At 46.8% G+C, this 14,996-nt stretch overlaps 1 protein-coding gene across 2 annotated transcripts in view; it reads right to left on the reverse strand.

Annotated features, from left to right (window-relative positions):
- Positions 1–737: 737 nt before the first annotated feature.
- The window catches only part of ARHGAP31 (Rho GTPase activating protein 31), a 60,633-nt gene continuing 46,374 nt past the window's right edge, over positions 738–14,996 (reverse strand). For both annotated transcript variants that reach the window (XM_059493217.1, XM_059493220.1), the window contains exons 8-12: positions 13,794–13,918; positions 11,307–11,366; positions 9,847–10,467; positions 9,206–9,516; positions 738–8,316 (exon numbers count right to left, since the gene is read on the reverse strand). In XM_059493217.1, coding sequence (XP_059349200.1) covers positions 5,875–8,316; positions 9,206–9,516; positions 9,847–10,467; positions 11,307–11,366; positions 13,794–13,918 — 3,559 coding nt within the window. In that variant the 3' untranslated portion in view covers positions 738–5,874. The remainder of the gene's footprint in view (positions 8,317–9,205; positions 9,517–9,846; positions 10,468–11,306; positions 11,367–13,793; positions 13,919–14,996) is intronic.

The raw sequence follows: 14,996 nt of genomic DNA on the forward strand, positions 1-14,996 counted from the left end.
AATATTTCATTTAACCTGATGATTCATCTGCCTTTTAGGGAGAACAGTGATCAAGCTGCACTGCAGACACATCCACTGAGGCTAAAAGCACAAAACACTCCTTTTTTTTCCCCTCTCTTTGATCCCAGGATGGAATAAGGGACACATAATACCAAAATTCACTTCCATGCTGCAGCTCAGAGATTGGCTCAATGAGAGCCAAGGAACTAAATTAATAATTTGTTTAGGTTCTTGCTTGTCCTTTACAAATCAACAGAAGTGCATACACGATGCATCAGCAGCCTTCATAGTAACTTCTCCTGTTCCAGCCTGGCTTGTGCTGCACAAGAACTGGGAGCACAAAATTTTTTCAACTTTGTGCTCTACTCTGCAAAGCTCTACCCTGCATTGCTCTGCATTATCACAGGCAAGGCAGAATTCTGCAGGAGATGTGCTAAATATGAGCACATGATTGCACATCACTGAAACTTCAGCCTGGTAGAACTAGCAATGGTAAGAGGAAAGATTATTTCACCCTTGAAAATATTAAAGCATTTCAGATAACAGCAATTCCACAGAAATCTCCAAGCCCCCACTTCATTTTCAGAGCTGCAGAGCAACTGCAGCTCCCACAACCTCCAATCAGAAAAGTGTGTGGTCAGGGCCTAACCTCCAGTCCCCACCATCAAAGCCCACACAAACACAGATCAGTGCCCTGGCCACTCACAGAACAAAAGAGGGGCTCAAACTCTGTGTCAGAGGACAACAAAAGCATTTGCGCTGTATTCATAAACCAAATTCAGAAAAAAAATGGCATGTTCCACAACATCACTAGGGCACAGATCTGTTTTTATAAAAACTCCAGTTTAATCTCATGGCTGAGACCTGGCAAAACATCTTTCTTTTGTGGCTGTTGTTTTCTTTCTTTTTTTTTTTTTAAACAATCACACACAGAGTCAGGCAAGTCCACACAGAGGAAAAAAAGCTTAACAAAACTGCAATTCATCAGAGCTAGCAGGAAAAATAATCACAAAACCAGGGCCAGTGGGATGGAGACAGTCCTCTTCATAGTGTCCAGCTTCCAGCCCTTCTCTTGACCTGGCAGCAAATAACATTCAAAGGGAACTAGTGCCTGCAAGCACAAGATCCAAGGTCTGGACTGCTGTATGGAGCCCTCAGAAAGTTCTTGCCTTCTGCCATCCTTCCTTTCTGGGGCTGTTTAAGTCTTACTCCATCTCCAGTCCAACTCATGGGAAGTTTTCCATTCCTTGCTTGGAGCATAATTAGTTATCACCAGTAAGCCTTTACATCAGTTAGGAGCAAGCAAAGGTTAAACAAAATAGGGATCATCCCTAGAGATTTTTATTCTTTTTTTTTTCCAGAGATGGAGAGAAGCAAAAAGGACAACTGCAAAACCTGGGCATGCCTGAAAGGTTGTATGTGCTTCAGTAGATTTTCTGCATTTTCAAGGCCTGGGGAGAAGCTTGTGGTGGAAACTAAATCAGCCCTTGAACTCTGGTCTCCCCTGGTCTTGTCCCTCCTTTCCCAGGACAAGATCCTTCTCAGGAAGGCACATTCAGGCCTTCTGCCCACCACAGATTAACCAGAACTAATTAGCTTCTCTGTGGGCAAAAAGCCACTTGATCTCACACTCTCAGTGCTGCAAACCTAGCAGCAGAAAGCAGTTCCATGCATCAGCCCAAGTTTCACAGATGTGTAAAATACTATTTAGGCAATTCCTTCATGTTAATTACATTTCCTTTTTAAAATACATTTACATAGAATGATCTTTTATATATATATATATAGGTTTATATATATATATATATATATATATATAAAATTTTAAAATATTCACCATTCCAGGTGTTTCAGAATCCATAAAGAAAGAAAAAAATATTTTGATTGCACCATTTGGACTGGACGCTGGATGAGGGAAAATGTTGCAGACTTCACAGATGCTCTCTAAAACAGACTTAAGTTCCTCTGAAGCTCTAAAGGTGAAACAATAAGTACTTCAGTTTTTCTACAGTGATAGCATGAGATGGACAGCCCAGAGGGCTGGGGTTTATAAGGTAAAATATAACCTTCATTTCTGTTTACTCTCGTGCCAGTGAGGCAGCTCCCACACAAGCTAACATTGTCCATGTCCCTCCTTTCCATCAGGGATTGTCACCTTTGCCAGCTCAGCCCTTTCACTCTGAGCTAGTTTAAGAGAAGCTGCACCAACTGCCTGACTACATGGGAAAAGAAATTTACTCACTCTTCCTCCACTTGTAAAAGCCCACAAGCAACACATGCTGGTGATATTTTGTCATGTCTGATACTGGGGCCATCTGCAAACTGGGCAAAAGCCTTTACTTTTCACAGTCTCAGGAGAATTGAAATGTACTGCAGGGTCTCTGAAGTGATCCTTGTGGAGCTGCAGATGATGAACAAGTCTGTTTAGGAAGTCCTTTCAATAATACCAAGAAAAATCAGCTTTGCTCACCTGGGCCAGACTCATCTCCCATAAATCCAATCTATCCTTCATCATAATGCTTCACAGATAAACAAAGGAAAAACAAAAACAAAGCCCCCAAACAAACAAACAAACAAACAAAAACAATAAAAACCAAACCCAAAACCAAAGAGAAAAAAACACAAGAAAGAAGAAAATCCTTTCTTAAAGAGACCTGGTCTGACCCTGAAACTGACACTGGGGATGGCTTGGTAAAGCTGGATCTCAGGAAGCTCCTGCCACCCAGCCAGCACCATTCAGAGGGAGGTGGTGTCTGTCTCCTGGCCCTGCCCATCTCCCAGGCTCTGGCCCTTCAAGCTGACTGCAGGCACCAGTATCAGCATGGACCCAGCATCAAACTTTACAGACTCTGCAGAAAGCTGAATCTGGAGCTGAGAACAACAGGGCACCTTGCAACTAAGAACATGCTTTCATCTCTGCAGGACCTGGGGCTATATTTTAAGTGTTGCGGATACATCAGCTGGAGATGAAATTGTAGATAAGCAATGGGATCAAGCAACAAAATAGAGATATCATTGCAGCATCTCTGCTTAATTAAAATCTAGCACCCAGATCTGAGTTCAAATTCTGAAATACCCTTAAAAAGTATAGTCTGGATACAGATCTTACTTGAGGCTGATTTTTAATATCAAGCAAAGATTTCTAATAATTTTCTCTTGCAGGAGTTTTATCACCTATGCCAAAAGCAGTATTACTTACTGGAATGCTGTTAAGAGTTGAGACAGTGTATTATATACAAATTGCCAGACCTCATTTCTTGTTCATAGATCAGCTTATATGAGAATAAGGAGGTGAAAAAAATGGTTGTAACATGCCAAGGTTTCATCACATTTTCTTTTCCTTCTGATGCATTACTTTGTGAGCTTCTCTAGCTCCCTTCCAGCTGCCTTGGCAGTCAAAACTTCTAGGACCTGAGAGACTGTGAGTCCTTGTCCAAAGCAAACTCTTTTGTTGATGCCAAAAATCCTGGGCATCATTTCCACAACTTTTACTTCCTCTAAAGCCTTACCACAGCACCTTGTATCACACCTTCCCTTTGTCATTAACCCAGCCATGGTGATCAAAAGCTCTCTCATGAGGCAGTGCCATGTATATGCAGTGTGGAGCTGTGCTAACTATGAGGAGCATGAAGGACTGGAAATTCCCTAGTTTTAATAAGAGGCTGCACAGGCATATTATGGTCTGAGAGTAGAATAATACAATTGTCATGAAGCTGCATATTCTGGGCCTGCTGTCCACAGCTTGCCCAGGTAAAGCATAGGCTGCTGCCCGTGAAAGAACATGGACCCAAACAAGAACTCCAGGCTCTCATCTGGTTTAATAATTTCCCTCAACAAAACTGACAGCACAGACTTAGTTCTCTGCTCTGTTCCCATGTGGTACTGTACACAAATGAAGAGTGCAGCGGGGAGGATCAGAGACTGCAGCTTGTGACAAGGAAAAGCCCTCTTGTTTTTCACATTCCCTTTGGAAATGGAAGGAGAAAATTCTGCTGAAGATATATTGCTTGTGTTTGTGGGCCCATAACTTCTCAAAAATACTCTGGCATATCTCTCCTTTTGCAATCAGAGAGTTCAGAGAAAGCACTGCATGGGGGGCTCAGGGCCCTCCAGCCACAATGGCACTAATAAAGTGACACAGTCTGCACAGACCAGGAGCTCATGGGGTGAGTTTGCTAACCACTGGAAATTGCCAGGACTTCACAAAACAAAGCCCTAAACACACGTCTTTTGGGAAATTCTGGCTGACACTCATTGTGGTGGCCATAGCACTTCCTAAGAGTTTACTGCTTAAACTATAGCCCATCACAGCCACCTGAGGGCCTGCAGACAGACATCTCCAGGAATGATGGACCCTGCAAGCACATTACAGGGACAATTTCAGTGCTGGCAGCAACACCTGTGTTCCCATCTCCTCTCTAGTCACCAGTGACTCTTAAATTGCAGAGACAGCACAGGCTGTACCTGACTTTGCCATCACCCACAGTCATAGATCAGGCAATAGATGAGCCTGTGGTGAATGCAGAGTTAGAGGCTTTATAAAGGAAGCTTTAATTCTATTCCCATGGCAGCTGTTGCATATCTGAACACGTATTTGCCTGTAACATTAATGTTTCCTTCAGGAGAGAGTTTAATTCACTTCAAATCCCCCTCTCAGGACTTGTTCATGATCTGTTCTGCAGTCCCACAAATCATCCTCTTTACCATACTCTTAATCAATCTGAAAGCACTGAGGTCCAGGGAGGTGGCAACCAGCCACACTCTCAAAGAAACAGTGTAAAATCATAGGAGAGGAAATTTAAATGGAGAAGAAGCACCTAGGGACATGCCACCCAGTGGCAATGAAAGACCAAAGGTCAGAGATATGTCAGTCAGGGTGCCAGAGGGCAACAGCCCAAGGACGTAGAGATAAGGAGATCCTCTTGCTTTTGTCTGCTGTTGGCAGTGTGGAGCTCAGCTGGAGACAGCTGCAGAGGCGTCATCTGGCTTTAAGCAATGATGAAAATGGTTGATACTGGCCTTTGGTGTGACCTTGCCTTGGCTTTCAGTGCTTTCAGCCTGAGGGGTCTCCACGCTGGGCAGCCAGCTGCACACTCATTCCTCACCGCACCCGCCTTATGTGCCCAGGGAAGGAGAGACTGAGCACTCAAACTCCTGAGCAAGACCTGGAAGACTGAAAGAACAACTAGGCCTTTCCTGTCCAGCGGCCTTCATTCCAGCCCTTGCACAGGCTGGAAAGAGCACATCTCTGATGCAAGGAGAGAGCTGGAGGCAGTGTCTTCAGGTTGTGTGCTTATCACTGAAACACCCTTGGGTGCCTCACGCCCTGTGTGATTTGCTCATGCTAGCTTCACCTTCCTCTTCAGCTACCCCCAGCCTCCTGCACTGTTTATGTACACTGTGTAAATCAGAAAGTCCTTCATTGGAGTCTGGGAAACAATGGTAGGAGGTCCCAAACATCTGGACTTACCTCCTCAGCAGATGTGCCCTGCACCCTGAGCTGCAGTGTTTTGTAACAATGTTTCCTCTCAGCTCTATATCATAATTATACAGAGATTTACCTTTCCTTTTTTCCATAGGGAGGATGAGACTTTCACAGGGCTTGTTAGAGAACAGGTGTGAGAAATGCAATTCCCTGGGACTGGCTTACCATTAAAAAAAAACAGACAGTGAGGGACTAGGCAGGAGCAACAAGGGGAATGAAAAGCAAGACAAAGATACCATGACCTTCCATAGCAAAAGCTTTGCAGGAAACCGTAAAGGATTCAGGTCCATCTTGCACAGAATAGTTTTAACAACAGCAAAATGGCAACAGAGTTGGTCTTGGACACTCCCATTACAGCCATCACAGAAAAGGAATAGGAGGAGCAGCTGCTACTCAATCTGCCTCCCACTTCGTCCATCCAGGATCACGGAGCGCCTCTGGGGCTGGTAGAAGCAGCTGGTGGAGGTCTCCAGTCTCTGGCCGTTCTTGGGGATGGTCATTTTGTTCCGCAGCGTCACGCCCGCGGGGTCGGACAGATCCCCACAAATGGGGCTCAGGGAGGAGCTCTGCGTGGGGCTCCTGATGGGCGACAACAGCACCCTGGAGTCTGCTGAGGACGCGGGGTGGTCCATGATGGGGAAAGGGGGACTGAAGAGAATCAGACTCTGGGGCCTCCCGGGCCTAGATCTGTACGAGGGTTTGGAGAACCCCGATGGCCTCTCTATCTTTGAAGACTGTGGGTTATCTCCAGCTGCCTCCGCGCCAGAGGTGCGCTTTCGGCGCAGAACGGGGGCATCCAGAGCAGGGTGGTGACTGGACTGAGACGGCTCCAGTGGAGAGCCCAGGCTGCCATGCCAAGGGCAGACTGAGTCCTTTTGAGCAGGGTCACTGTTTTCTTTCTCTGCTTTGGCTTTCTTCTCTGTCAGCGGGCTCTTGGGAGCCTCCAGGTGGCTCCATGCCACCCATGGAGCTGGCCTGATGGCCTGCTTGGCCTCTGATTCCTTCTTCTCAGTGGCTAGAGCAGCATTCTGAGCCTGCAGGGGCTGGGGGATCTGGGTGTACTGAATCTTGGGTGGTATCACAGGCACTGCTCTAGCCTGGCACATCTTAATCATGAAGGAGGTCCTGACTGCTGACACGCTGACAGGGGCAGAGTTACGACGGCCGGTGGTGGCGTGGGCCACTGCCAGGTAATCCAAGTCTAGATCCACGGGGGCATTGAAACGGGACCCCCAGGGAACACCCCGAGCGGCAGCAGGGCAGTGTGTCGGCAGCGATGGGACAGAATCACTGCTCTTTACTTCCTTCTGCCCATACAGGAGGTTCCCAGGGGCAGATGGCATGGACAGGCTCTCAAACGTGAAGAAATCTGGGGCTGGAAGGAGTGAATCCAAGTTGAGGGATGAAGGCCTGGTCTTTATTTTGCGAGGTGTTTCTTCACCTTTATTGCTCAGCTGTGACTCAGCAGCAGAACACAATTTGGTGACAGTCTCGCCTCCCAGGGCAGTGTCCTGAGACATGGATAACTCCCCCTTTGTGTTCTTAGTCTGTGAAGAACTGCCTGGGCTATTTTGGTGTGGGAAAGACAACTCGAGCTTTGGGCTCCAAGGGTTTTCTTTGCTCACATGCACTTTCTTTCCCTCTGTCTCTGAAAGAGGGACTCTGGAGGGTCCTGCTTTCTCACCTGGTGCTTTCTCCCTGATAAGGGGGTACTCAGGTTTTGAGGGCTCTTCTGAAGGACTCGGGCCATTCTCATCTTGCATCACTTTGCCCAAAGCAGAGGGGGACGTGGATGGTGTTTTGGACAGCTCACAAGTCACTGAATGCAGCATGTCGCTGCAGGGCTGCTGCTGGTCAGGGGCATCTATGAAAGAGAATGGGGTGGCCCACAGGCTCAGCACCGTGTCTTTGCTGTCCAGGGAGAGGCTGCGACTGAAGCGTGGCCTCAGAGAAAGGCTTGTGTCTGCCCTCTGCCTCTGTGGGTGAAACTCCTGCGTCATCTTCTCCTGAATGTCCTTAAAGGTGGGGGAATGGAGAGGGCTTGTAACCCACTGGTGATCCTCCCAAGGCTCCACAAGTTCTAAGCTCTGCACATTATCTGTCCAGGCATCCTCATCATCCTGGTCAGCAGCATCCTGGGTTCTGCTAACAGCACTGCCTTCTTTCCCCTCCTGGATTCCAGCTCCACGCAGTGCCTTGGAGGAGGGTGTGTCCCTTTCGTCAGTAGTCATTATCTCATGTTTCTCCCTCTCCGTCTGGACTCTGGTAAGACTGTCCTTTTCCCTCTGGAGCTGGTAAGTGCCATCTTTTTCTTTCCCTGATTCTGGACATGCTCCTTTGGAACAAGATAATCCATCACTAGTGGCAATCTCATTAAATTCTGATTGACCATGAAGTGTCCAGTCCGGGGTAGGAGTGAGACATTCACTCCTGCTCTCCACCATTGACTGCTGGTTCTTTGGAGTGGCTGAGCCCGTTGGAACTGTGCCCAGTTTGGGTAGGGCTGAAGCAGCACTCTGCTGTGCAGCTGCATCAGACTGGCAGCTGGGGAGGCTGTCTTGTTGCTCCATGCCACTGGCACCAAATAAAGGCACCTGAGTTATCTGTGGTGCTCTGCTTTCAGATTTCTGCTCAGTGAGGGTGGGACTCTGCCCTGGGCCGGAGGAAAGACTTTCTGTTTGTTCTGAAGAGGAGGATTCGGAAATTTGGCTTGTCTTGGGAATAGCTGCTGGCAAGAGCAAGAGCTCCTCTTCAGGTTCAATGATTTTCAGTTCCTGCTGTATGTCTGGCCACAGCGGTTCTAGAAGGGCATTCGATGGGTCCTCCTCAGTCTGAAAAACAGAAAAAATGGGAGTTCACAACTTCCCAGTAAATACCCCTCCATTTTCCCCAAACAGCCCTCCTAGAACATCCAGGCTCCTGGATGAGCATGCTCATGGGTAGAGAAACACAGACACACAGACTGCTACCAGTTCAAGGAAGAAAATGCATCTATAAACAAGTGGGTTTATGGAGGAGAAGGTCTGAGGTGCAGCCAAAAGGAGGCCTGGACAGACATACTGAAATAGTGAGCTGAATGAGTAGCTGGAATGTTCCAGCGCATTTCTCAGCAATTCCCATTCAGATTCGCTTGGCCTTGCCAGAGAAAATGCATTCCCAAACTGCACACAAACTCGAATGAATAATCTATTCAAGGAGATATGCCAGCAGATCTTTAAATAGCTGTCCAGAGATGAGTATCGCTGTAAGAAACTTGGTGAAAAGGCTTTGCTAGAGATACAGAGGAGACAAAAAATAGTAAGAATTTAAAAAATAAAATTGTGTGTAGAGAATGGGAGTAAAAAGGACTGTTCAGGCTGTCCAGGACAAATGGGACAGCAAAAATAGAAGGGGAATTCAAAGACCACAGGTCAAAATGTTCAGACATCCGGACAGTCTCACATCTGGAGAGTCTCAGAGCAGACAGATGGTACAGACTGAAATTCTACAGTTACAGGAAAAGATGACCAAAAGGGGACAGTAGGTAGTTACATAAAGGTAAATCACCACATGGAGATTTCACAGAAGTGAAATAAATCAGTTAATGGTCAATTATTGATGCTGCTTGGCCTAAGTTACAGATTGAGTTTTCACAACTACAGACACACAATGAAACTTTAAACAACCTCCCAGTCACCACCACAACATGGTCCCCCACCTTTCTCATGCCTTCTTCCTTACCACATCTCTTAGGCGTGATCCTCCTTCTGTCTTAGCCATCTCAACCTCCTGTTGGTCACAGCTGCCTTCTGAGGAGACATCCTTCATCTTGAGCTGTCCTTGCTCTGCTTTGTCTGCTGGGAGTGGTCCCTTATGGAATTCTGAAGTTGGTGTTTGTTCCAAGGTGGGATTCTGCTCTGAGGACTGCTGGGGGCCACTGGTGCTGCTTGTGCAGCTGCTTTGCCCACGTGTCTCCTGATTTTCTGCTGCTGGCTGTGGCGTTTCCAGGGACTCAGGTTTCCCAGCTGCCACCAGCTCCTCAGGATGAGAGCCTGGGTGAGAAACACAAACGAATGTAACTACTTGAGACTGAAAACTTGTGCACTGGGACAATAGCAGTGCTGCCAAGAGCCAACACCAACTAACAAAGCTGGAGAGCTCTCTCCAGGCACAACCACATGTTTTGAGGTCACCCACTTCCCCAGGCTCCTTACTGCAACAAGCACCACTCTGACCTGCTATCAAGCCAACACCCACCCTGCTATGGGTTAGTTTCTCTCCTGCCACAAGCTCAAGCTGGAGAAACCTCCACACCACCAAGCTGCAGGGCACTTCCAGCAGCCCAGGTGAGGATCCATGTCCCCCTCCTTAACACAGCTTACCTCTGGATGCTGCCAATGGCAGAGCTGGCCCCAGCTGTTTCTCCTTGCACTCCACTGCCTGCTCTGTCCTGGTGTGGGTCCCTGGCTCCAGAGAAGAGGAGCTCGTGCTCTCCACCACGGAAGACAGCTCCTCTAGGCTGGAAAGAGAATGCTTCTCCTTGGTGGGCAGGCGGCAGGGTGTGCTGTTGGTGCTGATGACCGCCGATACCCTCAGCGGGACAGAGACAGCAAACGGCTCCGAGATGTTCAGGGCTTTCCTCTGGTGATGAGGAGAGGCCTCCAAGGGAAAGAGGCTGCTTGGGAAGCCTGACTTGGTGGCTGTTTCAGAGGTGTAGAACATGAGCACTCCTTTGGCTGCAGTCTGCTCGTTTTCAGCATCCTCTGCTACCCGGAAAACCTTCAGCTGCTCCGGGGCTGACTTCACCTGCGGCGTGCGGGGAAGACCTCTCTCCCCACCCAGCTCTGAACTTCCTCTGGCCCCCATGGCAGATCCTTCCCGCTCCCACTCATTCTCCTTGCTGAGGTCATATGAGCTGCCTGTGCCTCCTGTCCGTATCTTGGTGGGAACAAAGAATCCTCCAGTAGTCACTGACCGCTTGAACCTGCTTTTGTCATCCTCCCCTAGAGATGGGAACAGAGAAGTGAGTCAGTGGGAAGCAAAGAACTAGCAAACAAACTTCCTCTGTGAGGAGCCCTCCTCAATCCCTCCAGGGATGAGTCCTGTCCTGCTGAACACTCAGATTTCCCCAGATAGATGAAGCCAAGTGGCACTGAATGCTTTCTATGCTCTAGCCTAGGGCTTCTTTCAAAACAGGCAGGCAGCACAGGACTGAATGCTCTCCAGTGGAAACCAGCTCAGACTGTTATTAGACACCCTTCTCCATTCAATGCAGCCAAGTCTGGGGCTATCACATAGTGCCCACAATGCACACACCAGGCTTTGTCACCTTTTTGTAAGCCTTTTTCACCTCCAATCCCACCTGGGATTTTTGTGCCCAGAATAACCAAGAAAGAAATCAGAGCAGTCCAACTGCCAATAAAGATGCAGCTAAACACAGAGGTAACTCTCAGGTGGATGCACTGAGATAAACAACACAGAAAAGAATAAAAAATGCACACACACAGAGGTGGGGACACACGTCAGCAGCCACGGCATAAGTACAGGAGGATACACAACCTGGTGAGATAGACACAGATTGCTCATCCACTGAGGGTGGTGAGACTCTGGAACAGGCTGTCCACAGCAGCTGTGGATACCCCATCCCTGGAAGTGTTCAAGGCTTGCTTAAGTATTGGTACCACCTGGTGCAGTGGAAGGTGTCCCTGCCTGTGGCAGGGGTTTTGGAACTGGGAGATTTCTAAAGTCCCTTTCAACCCAAACCATTCTGTGATCCATGCTGCTGAGAATGCAGAGCTGCAATCCTTCCCCCTACAGTACAGCCAGGCTGTGGATGTCTCACCTTCCACTGGCAGGGAGCACAATGAGTCCATGCTCTTTGCAGGCCGGATAGTTGCTTTTTCTGTGGAAAAAGAGTTGTGAAAGCAGGTATCAGATCCTGTGGCTTTGCAGGCTTCAGCCCATAAAGATCAAAGGCTGCATACATATAGACAGGCATGCCAGGCAGACATTTTCCATTTCCAAGCATTCCCCCATGTATCTACACCACATGGCCTATTACCCACAACACTTGTCCACACAGCTGGGGATCTGCTAGTGCTAACAACAGCTTTGCACCTGCTGGACATGTGGAGAGCTATACTTAACCCAGCCAGACAACACCACCTCCACTCTGAAGCAGTTAAGCATCCCCAAAGCTGCCATGTGCCACTCCCTTCCCCGACTTAGTCAGGCTATTGGTTGTGGGGGACTTTTTAACTAAACTGACATAAATGCCTTATCACCTCTCATTCCTGATAGCAAATGTTGGGTTATTTTTACGTTGCACTCCCAGCTCTTTTGCTGATGTGAGCATACCCTGCCTACAGCAAGAACTCTGGGAAATTTCTGACGGCAGTGAGACCTATTTTGCTGGCCATCCTCACTGGACTTGCTTTTTCAGAAACAAGCTGTTGTTTGTTACTATGCACTCTACAGGTCTGTTCCTGAGAGGCTTTGGAAGCTTGTAGCTGTTACTGCTCTGAAAAAGGAAGGGAGGTAGGGAAATGTAGCTGGCAAGGAAGACAAGTTAGTCTCTGGCAGCCCAGAAAGGGCCCATGGAGATCTGGAAAATGTCTGGGAGTAAAGTTTGCTGTTTACAGAGTTGCACAAAGTAGGTAAAGCAGAAAGTCAGCAGGCTTGTTGGACTTCATTTGTTTATATAATTGAGGCTTCTGGCTCTGACTCTCACATGAGCATAGGAGAAACTCCAGCTACTTTTTACATTTATATGGAGTCCTGGCTGCTTTTTATGTTCATAGGATATGATGTCTTGAGCACTGTTTCCACTTTCCAGAAGGAACAGAATTCAAGCTGGGGAGCTGTGTAAGTCACATTTTATGTGACTTACAGATTTGTGTGCACAGACTGAAGCTGTGCTAAAGCATGTGCTGAGTTTCAGCAGCAACTTTGTCTGTTCCCTCACATGAGGCTGTAAGCAGAGAGCACTGGAAAATGTAACCCAGCAGCACAGAAAGGCATTGCTTCAGTGCTGAAAACTCTGCACAAGGCTGTGCATCTGTGTGTCCTGCTGGTGAAGGTGTCCAGCCCCCTGCCACTCAGAGCTGTCCTTGGAACAAGGCTCAGCCTCCACGATCACTGGGGCTGCCATCCTTCCTGGGCCTCCTTGGGCTAGCGCTATTCTGGGACGGAGTATTCCTTATCAAAGTGAGAAGGTGATCCTGTGATCAAAATAGGATAGAGAGCTATTTTGAAGTCTGTCATGGCCACACTGTGTGAGGCCATCTGTACATGCAAAACATGGGGAAGGCAGGGGTCCAAAAAGACTGGATCCAGTATTTGGCTTCACACTCATTTCTGATCCGAATGCAGCCTCTCCTATATGTGGTGGTAGCTAACGATGCCAATATTAAATGTTTTATTTGAAGTCCTACAATGTTAGGCAGTGGTCCTCCAAACACCAGCTCCTGAAGTCATGAGATTTTATAAAGAAAAAAATCCACTTTCATCTCCCTATAGAAAACAATTCCTTGACTTGGAGATACTAAAAAAAATCTGGAACATATAAACCCAAAACATTTCTTTATGAATTCAAAATAAAAGGGCATGCTTTCTTTTTAAGATTGTGATTACTTTTGAGTCAAGTTCATGATTTTTAGAGCTTGAGTCATCATTTCTTAACACTGGGAACTGGCACTGCCATGTGATTTTCTAGGAAGCAGAGTGTTTAAGAGATTGCAGCCCAGGAGAGGTTAGAACTTGGGATTACAGCCAGAAGAAAACACAACTTCTCTCTTGTAAATTCTGCAAAAGGAATGGCTTCCCTCAAAGTGCTGAGAGCCAGAGCTGAAGGCACTCCTGGTGCCTCAGTTTTCACAAAGACACTGAATGCAGTTGGTTCTTTAAAGTCCTTTAGTGGAAGGACAGCCTGGAAGGGCAGCCTAGAAAGACAGCCATGCACCCAGTGCCATGTAATGAGCCTCAGGAGACACAGACTGGCTGGACTGGAACAGTGGACGAATCCAAACATACACAACATTTCCTACATTTCCTAGTCCCCAGACTTGACAGCTGGACAACAGGAGCCCATTTATCAGGTACCAAAATGCAATATTTGCTGTAGCTGTCTGTCCAAGCCTCCTGGAAGGGTGTTTCTTGCCATCACAGCAGAATGTGAGAGATGTGCAGGAAACCAGGCAACAAGCAGGACCCCATTAGACTATCTCAAGTCTATGGCATTAGGGACAAGTGGATACAGGCTGTCCCATGCTACCAACAACACAGGAGAAAGCCTCAGAGAGAAGCATTCAGCTGTAAAGTGTTTTCTTACCAGAGAGCTTCTGTGCCCTTACAAAGACACTCCCATTTCGACTCAGTTTAGACTTTGATTCTGAGCCAGAACGGCCCAAATTAAATATTGACTTCCATTTCTTGGACTTGGTGGATAATTTCCTCCTGGAAGGAAAAAGGGCTCAGATGGTCACCAAACCTCAGCAACTTTTGCCTTTTTAATGCCCTCCAAAGGCCTCTGAGCTGTCTCCCCTCAACACTTTCTATTTTTTTCTTCTCACACCTCTTTTAACTCTAAAGCATGCAAAGCATAGCCATACAACCAACCCTTGTTGGCTGCATAGGTAGCAATCACGCTGTAATGATTTATCTGTACTGCTGATTTAACTATTTCATGGATGGAAAGACACCTAAGCCTTCAGATAGTTAGTTCTGGCATCATGCTACAGCAACAGTGATTGAGCAATCAACCATGCTTGTCTCCAGAAAAGAGTGATTTTCAAGGCTCAGACTATCCTGAAATAAAGCAAAAAAAAAATTGCTTTTTTAACAGGTTTTAATGACACAATGTATTATAAATTCCAGGGAACTGATGGAACTGCTACCATTTCTCAGTGCACAAAGTTATGCTTTAAATACCATGTCTTATGGCAAAAATAAAGGGATTCCTTAACGAGAACTAGCTATTAATGCTTCTCAGGCCAACCTTAATTTAATCACAGGTGTTATATATTCATGTGCAAGTATAATGTACTAACCAAACAGGAGGAGGTTTAAGGGAATTAAATCAATTTCTCATAATCCTCAGAGGAAGTGGGACACCAGTTCTCTGAGTCTCTTTGGAAATCCCAGCTTTTGCAGAAAGAAGCTTCTTGTCCTAATGCAATTTTTTCTTGTATACATATTTCTTTGTGAAGATCTGTTTCACTTCCTTCATTCTCATTCTGACTCCTCCTTCAATCTCTCCATCTTTCAGAGCAAGAATTCTCCTAGCTCCCTGTCCTGCTCTCCACACTGGGCTTTCTATCCCCATATTTCTGCTTTTCTTTCTGATCAATACACAGAGAAGTACAAATCAGTCCTACAAAGGAGATTAATATTTGGGGATAGGACTTTTCAAATGAGAAAGGAGAAGACACTCTAGAGGGACAAACATATTTTTGTCTTAAGCTGGTTATCCTCTTGCCAGTATTCTCTTAGATGACTCCTTTTTGCTTCAATATATCAAGTGCCAATAAATATC

This window comes from Ammospiza nelsoni, chromosome 2 (genome assembly GCF_027579445.1).
Source record: "Ammospiza nelsoni isolate bAmmNel1 chromosome 2, bAmmNel1.pri, whole genome shotgun sequence".
NCBI classification, from domain to species: domain Eukaryota; kingdom Metazoa; phylum Chordata; class Aves; order Passeriformes; family Passerellidae; genus Ammospiza; species Ammospiza nelsoni.